At 41.2% G+C, this 16,680-nt stretch overlaps 1 protein-coding gene across 1 annotated transcript in view; it reads left to right on the plus strand.

Annotated features, from left to right (window-relative positions):
- PROM2 (prominin 2) overlaps positions 1-16,680 on the plus strand; it is a 66,966-nt gene that overhangs the window by 45,452 nt on the left and 4,834 nt on the right. The window contains exons 16-20 of the mRNA XM_018558901.1: positions 6,747-6,800; positions 8,079-8,159; positions 10,219-10,287; positions 13,110-13,199; positions 15,277-15,374. Of these exons, the coding sequence (XP_018414403.1) occupies positions 6,747-6,800; positions 8,079-8,159; positions 10,219-10,287; positions 13,110-13,199; positions 15,277-15,374 (392 nt within the window). The remainder of the gene's footprint in view (positions 1-6,746; positions 6,801-8,078; positions 8,160-10,218; positions 10,288-13,109; positions 13,200-15,276; positions 15,375-16,680) is intronic.

Here is a 16,680-nt window from a genome sequence, read left to right on the forward strand (position 1 = left end):
GAGACCCCGCACCCCCAAAGCTAGAAGTGACCGAATGGAAGGGCGAGCCCATAGAGGAGATTGGGGGCAGGGGCAAAGTTGAAGGTTAATAACGCAACTGGTTTTCCCCCTTTCTTTTCTTTTGGTGATAGTTTTTGACAGGCTATGTAAAGGTTGGGGGACGCGGGGAATTAATGTTGATTTGAGAAATACTAAATTTTCTGTTTTGGACACATATGTTAAAAGCCTGAATTAAAATATGTTATATATTATGGAAACCAATAAAAACTTTGAAAATGAAAATAAATGTTAACAGTGCACGCACAGGATTTTGAAGAAATTTGTTCCAAATCCGAAATTTCGGATTCGAAATTTCAGATTCGGATGCTTTCGGATGATTTCGGATATGTTATATTTCGGAAATTCGGATGCTCCGAATCTACGAATTTCCGAAATTTCATCCGAATTTCGAAACGGAACGAAACTAATCGCACATGTTTAGTAGATATCATAAATACCCTGTGTATTTGACATGCATTTTGGAGCACTCAAGCAGAAGATAGATCATTATGAAACAGTACTATTCATGCAATTGTTAGGAGACAACTTGAGGCATTGGGCATACCACACATGCCCAAAATATTTCATCTAATTACACTGGGCATATGTAGCACCCACTAGGAAGGAAGGACAGTGTCAGCACCAATTCAGAGATGATTTGAGAATCTACAGCCGAGTGATACACAAATAAGATGCATTTTTGTTAATAGTTAAGGTCCTTGAATGCAGTTTTAAGGTTGAACTCCTGAGTTTAGTGTCACTTTAAAACAACGTGTCAAGTAAAAATAAATTTCCGATGTAACCCCTTAATACCCTTTATTTTATCACAATCCGCCTCTAATTACCTAACTTTCCCCTTCTCTCATTAACTATTATTTTAATGCAATTTTTTTTCTCTATTTTTCTAACCATTAATATTTAAACTTTTTCATCTTTATTCACTTAGGGGTCTATTCACAAAGCTGCCGAAGGATCTGGCCGTAGCTTCGGCCAATCCTTCGGCTAGCTTCGGCCCCAGGACCCCTTCGTTTCAGTAGAACTGAAGGGGTGCTGTACGGGCTATTCACAATGGTCCGTACAGCTCCCAATCGTGGCCGAGCGGCTCAGCCGAGCCGAACGCATATGCATCGGCTCGGATATATATATATATATATATATAAACATTGTTGCAAGGCTATAATCACAGAATGAAAGTTTGTCCTAAAAAAAACAACATATGTATAACATTGTTATCTTAAGTAATGACAAAGTTGCCAAATAAATAGGCCCAAAGTGGAAATGTCAATTGCTCTGGTATGTAAGGGTTGTACAGATGTGAGAGCTGAATAATAGTTAGTTAGTAATAATAATAATAATTTGACTTTGAGTCACATCACTGTTATGAACTCTAATAACAGATTATTTAACACCCAATCACTTACATACTTTAACAGCTTAATGTCATTTCAAAAGTCATTTTCAATATTTTTAAATCTTCAGCTTTAATGAAAATAATACCTCATGATCATACTAATACCTGGTAATCGTACAACTATCTGTTCCTGTCCCCTGACTGTGCTCCTGTGTTGTCACCCTGTCCAATGCTTTCCCAGTGGAGACTACAGGCACATTGTGCAGACACGGTCCAGTGTTGTCACCATCAGAATACCCAAGCTGAGAATTGCCATGTAGCCATGTGCATGTGGACAGCAAGTGGCTGAAAAGTGGCAGCAGCACTTACCTAGATGCAATATAGTATTGGAAAAAGGAGAAAACACATTTTATTTTATTTTTTAAAAGGCAATCATTTACGGTACACAATGCTTTAGTAAATTAAATGTCATTCAGATAACATATGAATTTTAAGCCCTCATTCCCACTAGAAACGGCCGGCACGTACAGCTCTGTGCTGCATCCACGGCCGTATCGGGCAGCTCCTGGTAAGGACAGGAGCTGCGTGTGATTAGTACGCAGCACCCGTCCTTCTCTATGGGACTACGCGGCCATACGCCCCCCTACGCTCACCTCAAGTGCATGTCCATGCGGGTGCGTGTTTCCTGACTCGGACGCAGACAGGATCCATCCTGTCAGCGTACGACTACGCTCACCCGTACCCGCACAGACGTGCAGGGCGGGTGAGCGTAGGGCGGCATATGGCCAGGTAGTCCCATAGAGAAGGAAGGGGGCTGCGTACTAATTACACGCAGCACCTGTCCTTCCCGGGAGCTGCCCGATGCGGCCGTGCACGCAGCACGGAGCTGTACGTGCTGGCCGTTTCTAGTGTGAATGAGGGCTTAAAATTCATATGTTATCTGAATGACATTTAATTTACTAAAGCATTGTGTACCGTAAATGATTGCCTTTTAAAAAATAAAATAAAATGTGTTTTCTCCTTTATCCAATACTATATTGCAACCACTGCAACATACTGCTGCCACTTTTCAGCCACTTGCTGTCCAAATGCACATGGCTACATGGCAATTCTCAGCTTGGGTATTCTGATGGTGACAACACTGGACCATGTCTGCATGTCTGGAAGTTCCTCAAGGGCAGGAAGTGATGTGAATAAGCAGTATGTAAAGCAGTGCATAAGTGGTCAGCGCTATATAAATACCTGTAATAAATAAATAAAATACATTGTAGATTTCACCTAAATCATTGTCTGATGATAAAATGTGCTGTTGTGGCACTTCTTTAAAGTACAGTGATTTTTAACGCCCTATGATTGTATTTTTGGAATTGGGCATGGGATCCTGTTGTCTCACAGAAGGCTGTGAGAGGAGGGAAGCCCATTATGTTACTATACTTCAGGACATGTAACTAAGAGTATATATCCACCATTCTTGGGCACCTCCTTTAATAGCAAAAAGTCAGTAAGAGCCCAGACAGAGTACAATTCTGGTGTTGTCTGTAGCCCAAAGCCAACCACAGCTCTCCTGGGATCTTCTAATTTACACTAGAAAAGAGACAGCTGGGACTTGCCTGGATGCCTTCATGATCTGGTGTTCCTGAAATTGAAGTAAAGCTAGCCATACACCTTAAAGGAGAACTATGACATGAGTGATTTCCACTCACGTCATAGTTCTAAGCCGACCTGTGACAATGAGACTGTCACAGGTCGGCTCAGTAGATCAGGAGGTGAGGGAAAACATACCGGGTTCCCTCACCTCTCGATCCTGTCACGGCTCTCTGCCGTGACAGGGGGAGGGTCTGGATGCCCCTCTCCCCGCTCCGATCTGCCAGCGCTGACTGGCGGAACGGACGGGGGAGGGGGCGGATACAGCTGGCTCTGCCTCTAGATAGGCAGAGCCAGCTGTCACTCACGCAGCTGGGCGGATCCCGTCATCTAAGTCGGGATCCGCTCCAGGTGCGGCGTCTCAGTATACCGCGAGCTGTAGCTCGCGGTATACTGAGCTTAGGGTGACGGGAGGACGCTAGTTTGTGTCCTCCCGTTACCCCTAGGAGAACTATGGGGAAAAACACTGACCCCATAGTTCTCCTTTAAATTGACACTAAACTCAAAAGAAAAAATCTTAGAGATGCATTCAAGTACCTACACCAATCAGCTATCTTATCTACACTGTTTGCAATGCTGTATGGTGTGCAGCAGGCACTTTCAGAACCTCACATATCTAACACATGTGGCATTTCAGAAAAAAACTAAAATCTATATAAAAATATACTTCCCTCATAAATTACCCATGCCTCGTTCTACCAGGCACATGAAAAAAATTGATGTCTAGCTACACTTTATTCTTAGCATGTCATAGTTGAGTAGATCTGAAAAAAAGCAGCTACCGAAGTGCAGTATTTTAGCCTTCTATAATCAATGTATACTGTCCTATCAATTAAAGTGATACCTTCAGGCCAGGTACACACCATTTTCCGGACGAGATCTGGAACGTGGTGCATTGCAATTTTATCACGATTTTGCCGCGTTCCGGTTCTTTTTAAAAAAAAAATGTTTATCTTACAATGGGTTTTCAGTTGTGTCACGTGTGGTTTTTTTGCGTTTCGCGTGTTTTGGTGCGTTCCAAACCAGTAAAAAATAAGACATGCAGGATTTGTTCAGTCTTGAATGGAAAGCACTGCAAAGGTGTGAACTGTAGCCCAGAAATCACATAGGGATACATTAGGATGCGTTTTTGGTCTGAGGAGCTAACTGTTCTGGTCTGGACAGAATCTGGACATCGTGGGAACAAGCCCTCACTATTAACAAAATTGTATCTTATTTGTGTATCACTCGGCTGCAGATCCTCAAATCATCTCTGAATTTGTGCTGACACTGTTTTTCCTTCTGGAGGGTGGCTACTTTTGTTCCCCATGGCCCATGTGTATGTTGTAAAGTAGACACCGCTCCAAGCTCACTCCTGTGATGGACTACAATCTCACAATTAGTTTACTCATATGTATTGAGATTGCAGTCCATCACAGGAGTGAGGTTGGAGTTGTGTCTACTTTAACACACACAGGGACCATGTTGGACAAAAGTAGCCACCCCCCAGAAGGAAGGACAGTGTCAGCACCAATTCAGAGATGATTTGAGGATCTACAATTCTCTGGAACCTGCATTAGATGTAAACACATCAGTTGACCACTGGAGCCCAGGGTTGAGGAGGCTATGGGGATTGGTCTAGCAGCCCTGAGGGAACCGGCAGGAGCGGGGATCGGGTAAATAAATCTGCTTTACGCCAGCCCCCAGACAAAAATGAGCATTTAACCGTTTCAGGGTGGGGATAGACCCATTGCAAAGGTACTTTTATTGTTTGCCCTAACATCATGGATAGAGGAATCCAGTGATTTATCTTAAATCCTATCTCCAGTCGCAGGCACTGATTGACTGATGCTATTATATGGCGGCCAATTTTCCACCCAGCTTCAATTTTGAAAGTTTGTTAAGCCTGGTGGTGACAGGAGGGCCACCCATGGATCAAATTTTGTCCAGCAGGAAATGGCTGAATTTCAGTCCATGTATGGCGAGTTTAAGATTCAAATTAGTCAGGTTTACTAAAGGGTATCAAATTAGTCCTCTGAATTAGGGTTTACAGCAAACACCCAATGAGGTGATGGTAACTTAAAAAAAAAAAAGAAGTTCCATCAACTTTTAGGTCTGCCAATCTTTCAGCATAAGAGTCTCATCTGTAGTGAATCCTCTCTTTAAGGAACAATGGGATTAGAGGATTAGCTAGGAAGTCAGAAGGAACACGAGGGTGCCACAGCACCCTGGTTGAGAAAGGCTGGTCTAGATCATGCCAGTATGTACTAACATGATCTGGGTTGCCAGTTTTAGGCAGAAAATTTAAAATCGGCACCAAAAAACCCTCTACAAAAAACACATATAAATGTTAATACCCTGAATGCTTTTTTTTCTGTTACTGTTTGCATTATAATTAAAATATTTGGGATTTTAGCTTCTATTTCGAAGCACCAAAACAATGTATACCAATACAAACCTTATACAAGAACATTTTCAACAGGAGGGTGCAAGATATACAATACTCAGGAGCTACATTGCATTTCTGAAAAAGGTGCTTCGGGAAGGCCATTTCCCTCTAGGAATCTACCTGTCCTGATTCTCCCACTTCTAAGTTTTGGTAACCTCCCATATCTATTGTAAGACATGTATATTAGTCCTTAAAGGACCAATTTTTAGGTACATGCTTTCATAAGAAGGAGACAGAAACTTGTTATTTTGTCTGTTATTTCAAGTAAATCAATACGAAGCCACTCACACAATGCAAGGTCGATGAGTACTCATACATAAGAAGTTAAAAAACGGAGTCAAAGTCCAACTGTGGGCACCTTATTATCATAAGATTAAACTGCTTACTAGGTATTCACCTCTGCCATTTAGGTATTTACTATTTGCTTTCTTTAAACATTTTGAAAATACATTGTCACTAGGATAGATATAAGGCAAATTCTACCCAGTGGGGCCACAGTTAAGAAAACCAAACACCAGTTCCAATCCTGCCCCACTCTACCATAACCATTTATGCCAATATAAACCTTATGCCACAACATTCTGAACAGGAGGCTGTGAGATATACAATAAGACTCTGAAAAAGGCCCTTCACAAATGCCATTTCCCTCTAGGAATCTACCTGTCCTAATTCTGCCACTTCTCATTTTTAGTAAACTCCCCGTGTCTATTGTAACACAGGTATATTAGTCGTTAAATGAACAATTTGTAAGTACATGCTCCCATAAGGAGGAAGAAGGGGCTTGTTATTTTGTCTCTTATTACAAGTAAACTAATTAGAAGCCACTCACACAATGCAAGGTGGACGTGTACTTGCCATAAGGGATTAAAAAACTGAGGTAAAGCCCAACTTCAGTCTTTGTGCATTTTCATTGTTTCTGAGTGTATGCTAGGTGTGTACCTATCCTGTTTAGTTGTTTACTATTTAATTTCTACTAAAAAAAAATGTTTTAATTGTCACAAGGGCAGAAAGTGAGGTAAATTCTCCCCATTGGGGCAACAGACAGTGATAAAAACCTCACACTAGTTTCAATCCAGTCCCATTCTATCCTAATTTTTTTTTTAAATAGATACATGTGCATCTATAAGGACTGGAATGGTCAATGCTAAACTTATTATAGGCATATGGTTACTATAGTTAAAAACTATGTAGGTGCAATATACATTAGCTATGAGTGTATTTATTGGCAATGTTATATATAAATTAACAATGTCAGTATGACAAATATCTATGATTATATTGCAGCGGACATTGAATGACAGTCTCTCCATCGTGGCTTCTCTAGCACCTACGCTTAAAGTAAGTTGTGGCCATTGTAATAAAAAATGCCAATGGTATCCTCTGTTCATAAAATATAAACACCAATCCTCATCTGATCCAATCATTGTTATGGACACTGTCTAAAAAAAAATTACCTTTTTAAAGCCAAAAGTGCATGAACACCTTAGCATCACATCTATATGAGCTTATTGGACATCCCATTGCAAAACCATAGATATTATTGTGAATCTGAATCCCTCCCCCCTATGCAGGGAAGGATTTCCACAAGATTATGGAGGGTGTTTGCGGGAATGTGTGCCTTTTCAGCCAAAAAAGCATTTGTCAGGTCAGGTACTAATGTTGTATGAGAAGACTTAGTTCACTCTAATAGTTGTCAGTAGCGGTCTCTATGAAGCCCACCTACGTTCCTCCAGAGTCCACACCATACTTGTCAAACTATGTTTTTTTTGGAGCTGGCTTTGTGCATCTGAGCTAAATCATTAGGAGAGATTTTAACATATTTTTGGCCAAATCGTTTAATACTAGGTCTAGAAACAGATCAGGGGATGGTTGGATGGGTTCACATGGCCAGGGTTACCATCACCTGCATTATGGTAGGGAGCTGAGATCCTCTACACAATGGGCTACATACATATTGTAACGTGTGTGAAGAAAGATCAGGTATTCTTGTCCATTTGAATTAGCCAGTTCTGAATGAGGTTCAGTTATTTCTGTGGAGGTAACTGCTTCATGGCCAGGAGGTTTATCACGATTTAGAGATTTGACAGCTGTCTTGTTTTTCAGTCCATTTTACTGCATCTGATAGTGTTTGTAATGCTAGATACAGATGTCTTCTAATACCATAGATTGATAGATAAGCTTTTTATTTTTTAGTTACATAGCCAAAAATGTTGTTCATATAGCTGTTTCATAGGCCCCACCTACAGATACCCTTAATACAAGTGCCGTACCTTATGCTTGTTTCATAATGTCAAAAAAGGAGCCAACATATTCTTTTCATGGGTAAAACTGATCTGAATGGAAGGAAGACAAGGCTAGCTATAGATATTATTGTTTTTTGCAAATGCAAGACGTGGTTTCACTTACATGATCATGAACTATAATAGCTAGTTCCTGTTAATGTGATCACATGACCAGGAACGATAGCTGGCGCCTGTTGATGTTATCACATGATAAGAAGCTAAAAAATATATATTTTATTTGTGCGTGTATGTGTTTTGTGTTTGTGTGTATTTGTCATTCACTTAGATTGTATTTTTCTGTAATGTAATTAATTAAATAACTTCATAACTTCAGGCTGGTATTCAACGTACAATAGAAGACATCAACTTTCTGAATGGACCTTTGGTGGAGCAATTCATCGAGAGGCTGAGAAATGTAAGTTAAACACAAATCACAACCAGTCCTCATGAGGTCCACACTGTGATTTGATTCCTCAGCTCAAAAAAAAAAAAAAGTAGCAGTTGGTAAATACTGAGAGGGCCTGCCTAAACAATTTGTTTCAATTGCATCCTTTCAGATAGATAGCTGCTGGTAAAATAAATCACGTGTTAGCTGCTTCAAACTCATGGCACCCTGCTGAGGGAAACATCTCTAGATCAGCCTTTCTCAACTAGGTTAACTTCTGGCTTTCTTAGGGGTGCCTCATAATTTTAACACAGCGTCCTGCCTATGCATAGTGCAGGGAAAGGCGGCTGCGCTAGCACAGTAAAAAAATGAATGTCGCTAATCCAGGGAGGGAGGGATCCATTGAAAAAAGAATGGAAGTTCGCCTCCATTCAGGCCTGGATGGAGCTGCATCTCCTGATGTGATAGTAGGACTCTGGTGAGAAGGCTTCTGAAGTGAAGGAGGAACTCTGATGTGAAAGGGGGCTTGTTTTGTGAAGAGGAGCTTGTCATGTGAAGGTAGACTCTGATGTGAAAGAGGGAGACTCTGAGGACCCGTTCACACCATTCAGTGCATTCCTCGCACAGTCCCAGGGGATGAATGCACTGGATCACATAAACAAAGGCTCCCCTCGTTCTTAGGCGGGAAAGGGCGTGGTGCCATTCATTTCAGTGGCACTGCAGACAAGCCTCCCACCTACAGTGTGATTGCCCACACCAGGCATAGTGAATAGTGCAAGCACTTTTTTTGTGATCGCACCACAATGGAATGCGGAGCATTGCAGCATCACACGTTGCGTTGTGGGCAATCGCACTGCGGGTGGAAGGTGTGTTTGCGCTGCCATTGAAATGAATGACACCACCGTGCCCCCTCTCACCCCAGAACACGGGGAACCTTTGTTTATGCAATCCAGTGCGTTCATCCTACGGGACTGTGCAATGAACGCAATGGATGGTGTGAAAGAAGGGAGCTTGGATGTCAAGGGAAGCTTTTGATGTCAAGGGGGGCTCCTATTGTGAGAGGGTGTGAAGGGAGTGGGCTCCTGATGTGAAGCGGACTCCCGATGTAAAGAAGCACTCTGATGTAAAAGGAGGAATTCCTGTCAGAAAGGGGGGCTCTGATGTGAAGGGAGGAACTCCACTTATTTTTGGTGTGTTAATGTGTCCCCCCATAAAATCCATACCAGACCCCTATCTCAGTTAAAGGTTTGGTATGGACTTTGGAGGGACCACACCTTTTTTTTACATTTATGGTTATTTTCATTTTAGACTGGGGTGCCTTTAGATTTTGCATACTTTTAAAGGGTGCTGTGACTGAAAAAAAGGTTTAAAAACACTGCCCTAGAAAAAACCCAGTTAAGCTGCCCAAACACTACTTGAATTTAGGCCGATTCCTGCTTCATTGCCCGAAATTTTCAGACTTCTTTCAAATCTTTTTTGAGTTTTTTACACAAGTCAAAGCACATTTGTCCTACGTTTTGTCACGTTTTTTCAGCTTGTGCTATCCCTGATTTTGTTTCCCAGTGTTTTTTTTCAGAGGAAGGCTGGCTCCTGCTTGATAACTGCACAAAAAAAACATAAAACATGCGAGAACACTTGTGTCGCATGTTTCCAAGCATTTCTATTGAAGTCCATGGGGCTAAAAGTACAGAAATCTGCGGAAAAGTAGTTCATGTACATTTTACAGTGGCCGGCAATTTGCTTCAAGCGGCATAATGCTCAGATGTGAACAGGGGCCATGAAAAACAATGGGGTTCCATGTATGTTTTGTGGCACCAAGCTTTGAGGCAAAATGCCTAGGTGTGAATGGCAACTCATAGCCATGGCATAGCTTAGCCTCCTGTTAAGCCTTTTTATATCTAAGTCTCTGCTGAACTTCCAAAGGGAGTGTATGGAGAACATCCCTTCAGTGAGACAGAGCTCGGGTCCCCTTTCAAATCTTTACACACTGGCATCCACCTAAACTAACTGATAATTTAGTTGCACTGGTCTTTTAAGGTGCCTATTTTTATGAAAATGCATTAACTGTTATTTCTGGTTATTTCACTAGGAAAGCAAGTGTCTTCTCAACCAAGCTTTAGGATACTTTTCCAAGTACATAGACTGGGTGAAAACAACAGTAAGTAGCATAAAATTGTTTGGTAATGAAAAAGAGAGATCTTACTGTTCCTTCAGTTTCGTTTGGGATTGGGTGTGGAGTATAAGGAAGAAGCATCTACCTCACTTTCCCATGCAACAATTCAAACTCCCTCTTCCTGTACTGTGTTCTAGTTTGCCTTTTGGTTCAATCATGTCAAGCCTCATGTCAAATCCCACCTCCTTCCCACCTTGACGCAATCCAGTCTTCTTCCATCCAATCCTCCCTCCAACTGTGTAAACTGCCTGGGTCACATATGTGTCCAACAGTGATGGAGGCACTGACAGAGGAAACCCCAGCATTTGTCAGATAAAGAGGATTCTCCAGTCATCGTTGCTCTTAAAAGAAAGTGAAAACCAGTGGCGTGGGAATCTGGACAGGTAAGTATCATCTCTCTATATATTTGTCACCAAAATAAGTGTCCCCATTGGAAGACTTCCCCTCTATTCTTGTTCTGGTGACAGCTCAACATTTTTGTATTTTCTCCCACTTTCAGTTTTGGCGACAGGGGTCATTAGAACACCATTTGGACAGACAGAGAGGATGATTCGGGAAATACACTGGGAAACCCCTCTTGTAATACAATATACAGTAATACCTCAGTTCACGACCCACTTCTGTTTGCGAACAATTCGGTTCACGAACAGGAAGTTCGGCAAAATTTTGCTTCCGTTCGCAAACTCCAAATCGGGTGACGAACACGACCGCGGCCATCTTCACCGCTCTGACACGTGGTCGTGGCTTCCTCTAGTCGAAATTGCGGTCGCAGACAGACCTGTGCGCACTTGCTGTGAAGCTTTTTTGTGTGCTTTTTAGCACATACAGTACTGTACAGTAATATTCAATCCAGCATGGCTCCAAAGAAAGTGCAGAGCAAGCATGGTGGTAAAAAGAAAGTGCAGAGCAAGCATGGTGGTAAAAAGAAAGTGCAGAGCATTAATGAATTTACATATGGTTCAGAATGGATTTACCTTATTTACATTAATCCTTATGGGAAAATTTGATTCTGTTCGCGACCACGTTCGTAGGGGTCCGAACGGATTAATCTTATTTACATTGAACCTTATAGGGAAATTTGATTCGGTTTGCGACCAAATCGGTTCGCGACCAGAATCGTGGAATGAATTAAGTTTGTGAACTGAGGTACCACTGTATTGCAACAGAATTAAAGGCAAGCAACACAGATATTTCTTTATACATACACAAATCAAAAATATATTTTTTAGAGTATGACATAGAAATGTTATTTATTTTTATTTTCATTTTCTACTAATTGACAACAGGCACCCCAGTTGCTAGTTATTAGTATATGATGAGAAGCACCGCTCCTGTAAATATAGCAATGCTAATTTATAATTAGGACAAAACAGAGGGCCACGTGTAATGGTTCACAATCATTAATTTACTATGTTTATCATTGGTAAGTGATGTATTTATGCAATGCTCAGGGTGTGTACTTCATACCCTGTATTGCTCATTGAGAATATGCAGTTTCCAAATGTTTAACAGGTAAAACCTGTTTATGCTAATATCACTGCTTTTTGAAAAGTATTTAGAGATTGACCTCAGACAGTTGAAAGGGATTTACAATAAAAAATGTAAACCTCTGTACTCAATGGAGCTTTCTTATATAATAGCATGGAGGGGTCTCCATCTCCCATGGCAAGTAAGTAAGATTAAAGTGGTATTAAAGGCCGGCCCCTTTTTACCTTAATGCATTTTCTGCATTAAGGCAAATAACTCCCAGTACCTTTTTGTGTCCCCCTCCCACCAGAATAACCTGTGTCACCACTGTTACTGCCGCCGGTCCCTGGAGTGATCCTCCGTTCCCCAATCTTCCTTGGAGGGGCGTGGTCTGCTGCAGGGCTGTGTGTGTCTATGGACCCACATACAGCTACTGCATGCACAGCCAGGAACAAGCACGCACGGGTGCCTCCACAGCAGCAGGTAAGCTGATGGAGGCACCCGTGCAGGAGGCGGGAGGGAGAGCGATGCAAGGACCCACTAGAAAACGAGGAACTGAACATCTTTAAGCAAAACCAAAAGAGTAAACTGACTAAACATGGAAAATGCAGAGAGATACACAAAAAATATAAATTTTTGTTAATAGTTAAGGTACTTGAATGTATTTTTAAGATTTAATTCCTGAGTTAATTCCTTTAATTCTCACTTTAAGTGGAAATCTGGACCTAAGCCCTGTTAAACATTGTCTGAATAAAATCTTACAGACAAGGCTGTACACTGCAAGTAATGGTAACACTGATGTAGATGGACACGAATAGAATTAAGAGTTAGGGTACTTGAATGCATTTTTAACTGCTTTAGTGTCACTTTAACACAATACAGTGGAAGGTCTGGGCACAGACATGTATATGACCTCACCAGGGATATTTAGCTATATTTAGTAATGTCAGTTCTCCATTTTATAATATATTACTTTAATTTAGAAAGGGGTTTCTCTAAGGTAAAGATGAAACTTAATATAATACACAAGAAAGCACTAATTAATTTATTTTCCAAAAGGTCACCCCAAATATATCATATAACATTCCAATCTTCATGTTAGATTCCCAGCTACTCTAAATCATGCTTCATGGCTCTGCAATGAGCTCTCAGGTTCTGTAAAAGGTTATGATGTGTACACGTGTATTAAACTAGGTGAGGATGGAGTTTTTGTATCCTACTTAGCAGTCCATGAACGGACCCAAGGGTCCTACTTTGTCTTGCTCATCCGACATTATTTTATCAAGCACAATTAATTTAGTTTGTTCCTGCCAGTCAGAGCGTGTACATTTTTGTTGCAGATTACACAGAACATTGCCTCCTGCCGCTCGGTGCCCGCAACGCTTGACAATGCCCGTGTGATTGTCTGCGATAACGTGAGCCACCCTTGGGTGAGTACAGTGCCAAAAAGTGATCCAAGTGGCTTCATAAAAATGTAACAATCCTAGTAGGATGTAAGTGCTTCATTGTGTACACTTTACATAAACTAACAACTGTAAACTTGAACTCCAGGCAAACAGCTAAATACACCAATAAAAACAAATTTAGGAGTTGTTCTACCTACCAAAGGATTTGCATTTCTCTACATCCGGACCATAGATTTACACAGCCCTGCCACACAACACAGCCCTGTCCCCTAGGGCAAGAGACTTGCTTTTTCTTTGCTGCAGTTGGGTAACACGTACAGGTATTCCCCCTCCCCCAGCCTGTGATTGGACAATGAATGGAGAAGCAACAGGCAGATGGGCTCATCTCTCTATCACTCTGCTGTCTCTTCGTATCAGCATGTTCCCTGTTAGCACTGCAAAAAACAATAAATGTGTAGAAAATAAGGAAAATGTTCCACACCTATCTGTGTCCCTTAAGCTAATATAAAATCCTCAAATCATCCGATCAGTGATACTTATAAATAAACACAATTGTTTTCTCACATTATTTTCAGTCTCCACTGAGACTGAAAACTTATGTGCATTGAAAAAAAGTAGTGCAAGCAAAGCACCTGCCGCACTGCAATGCAGGTAGGTGCATTGCACGGTGCTGTGCATTAGTCGCTGCTGGGAGGGAAAACTATACATGACATATTGTTTTAAGTTCTTGTTTTTTAAAGTCCATGGATGGATGAGCTTCAGGAGAGAAGACAGAGGAGGACCACTGGCGTCATTGTTTACTAGGACCGCCCAGCAGTCATTGCAACTAATGACTGCAGAGGAGGACTTCTGACATAATTGGTTGCTAGGATGCCAGTGGTCCCAGCAAGCAAAGTCTGAAGAGAAACACGGTTCAAACATGGACCGATCGTTGACCTACTTTGGGCTCTTGCTTGCAGGGCCTTGCAAGCCAGTGCATCCATTGTCAGCCAGTCATAACAGAGCGCAGGTCAGCGGGCCAGGCAGCCACAGACCAAGGGCTGGATACGGCCTGCAAGGTGTAAAATGCTCAGGTCCGGGTTAGGGGGGCACAAATAAGTAATAATAAATAATAATAATCAATGTGGATGTATGTAACATTTTTCACTCAACAATGGGAAATTCAGATATTGGGCTAATATTGAGGAAAGTGACTTGACGGTGAACGTGTGGGCGATGCAGATGGGAACGTGTGTTGTACTTGACAGATCTAGCAACACAGAAAAAGGTCTAGACATGAATTAGGGAGGGAAAAAAGGGGAATGTGTATGCAGTTTTATAAACCAAATTTAAACAATCATAAAAGGATAGAAACTCATCTTTTCTAACTTGCACTAGACACACTGGGGGGAATTTATCAAAACTGGAGCAGATGTGCATGGCAACCAATCAGCTTCTCTCTTTCATTTTCAAATCTTAACTGAATAAACTGAAGATAGAAGCTGATTGTCATGCACATCTGCCCCACTTTTTGTCTGCTCCAGTTTTGATAAATTCCCTTCAATGTATTTAAATTCCACTTAGTTGATATGAGCAACACATGCGGTTTTCTTTCCAATGTTCAAAATTAACCCCAGGGATCATTATTGGAAATCTGGATGTAAGGATAGAAAAAGGGCTGAGAAAGGGAAACAATTACCATCATTACCAATATTCCCCCATATTCATGAGAAAATTCATGAGAAAAATATGGGTCTCTCATTACTGACTCTTATGTGTCATACTACTTACCTTGCTGCTACAATGATCCCTGGCACACTTTCCAGCTGCTGGAAGCAAAGACAACATGAAGAACATAAGTGGGGGCAGAGGTTACAGGGATGTGGACTGAGGGTAAGGTTTCTGTGAGCAGCCAATAGGACCACCATTAAGGTTTAGCCCGCATGTGGGTAGTTCTGGGTAAACCTAACCCTGACCCAGGTCAAGTAGGCAGGTGTACTGACTTCACTTAGAGCATGTTTGCTTCAGATCTGTTGCTCAAAGTACTCCCACATCTTATGACAGATTTACTTGATATTCTGCCATTGTATGGATGCTCTAAAAAGTATTTTGTTTGTTCTAGAATGGCTTTTGGTTCTGCCTTGGGTGGTGCACCATCCTCCTTATCCCTAACATCTTCCTAAGCATCAAGTCGGAACAGCATATTGCACCCAAATCTCGGTGAGTACATTTCACTCTCAACCCGTTAATGCAAAACAGGGGTAGGCAAACTCTAATGAGTTTAGTGTCACTTTAAGCTCTTTAGGCCTGTGCCCATAGGCGGTAGAGACAATGGAGAGGCTTTAACCTTTACTCTTATTGACCACTTATTCTGTTGCCAGCAGATATACAGTCATCTTCTATTAGTTAATTATACAGCCACAATTTTGTAAAGACAAACTAAACATGGAAAATGTCCTATGTAAAAGAGGTAATCCTAGTAGAATAGGGGGTTCCTATGAGCACTATCGTTTGTGTGCCTAACAGATCCAATGATGGAAATCTAGCGTTGACAGCTCTTCATCTGTCACCTGAAATAAAGAACCAGTAAATGTTCACAAATAGGCTTTTTAGCTCTCTTGATTAAATATTAACCTGAAGTTCACCCAATACGCTGACATTGTTTTACCAATTGCAGTAAATTTGCAGCCAAATTCATAATCAATCGAGAGTAATTATTAGCTGCATCAGGAAAAGACAAGCATGAAGAAAGGAGTAGAAGGAGTAGATCTATACAAACGATGTTCATTTCTGAATAAGGGTCTGGTTCACCAACTTGGGGTATCATGAGTAATAGTGTATCAAGTGTTATCATGTGGTATAGTAACACATATAAAAAAATCATAGCATATTAACTATTTTTATAAGAAAAGTACAGTGTCATTCTAGCAAGTACATATTTTCACAGCTGTTGTGTGTGTGTGTGTGTATGTATCTATGTATGTGTATATGTATATATATATATATATTACCTATCGGTAATTTTCCTTTCCTGACGGCAGCATATGAATGGGTTAACTCCACCCCTCTACCAGTTATACTATAAATCAAAACACGCCTCCCAAGGCAACCATTCTCGCAACAATTACTCAATACGAAAGCCAAGGGAGGAGGGTCCCGTATGCTGCCATGTATTTCGTCAGGAAAGGAAAATTACCGATAGGTAAGTATACAATTTTCCGTTTTCCTGACACCAACATGGCAGCATATGAATGGGACATAGCGATCACACAAACAGGGAGGGTAATGCTGAGATATTTATCTATTTACACAATTGTTAAACACATTCAGAACCAAACTTCACCATGGACAAGACTCCTGGATAGACCCGGTAATGGGAAAGGAACATATACCAGGTAACTGCCTTCCAGTATAACTCTAGAGATACACCACTAAATCTGTCCATAAGGATGAAATCCTTTAGTAGAGTGAACCCTGAGATTGATCTGTGGCTCCATCTGTTTGACCAGCCACAATGCATGTGACC

This window comes from Nanorana parkeri, unplaced genomic scaffold (assembly GCF_000935625.1).
Source record: "Nanorana parkeri isolate BGI_ZX_2015 unplaced genomic scaffold, ASM93562v1 scaffold367, whole genome shotgun sequence".
Classification (NCBI taxonomy): Eukaryota; Metazoa; Chordata; class Amphibia; order Anura; family Dicroglossidae; genus Nanorana; species Nanorana parkeri.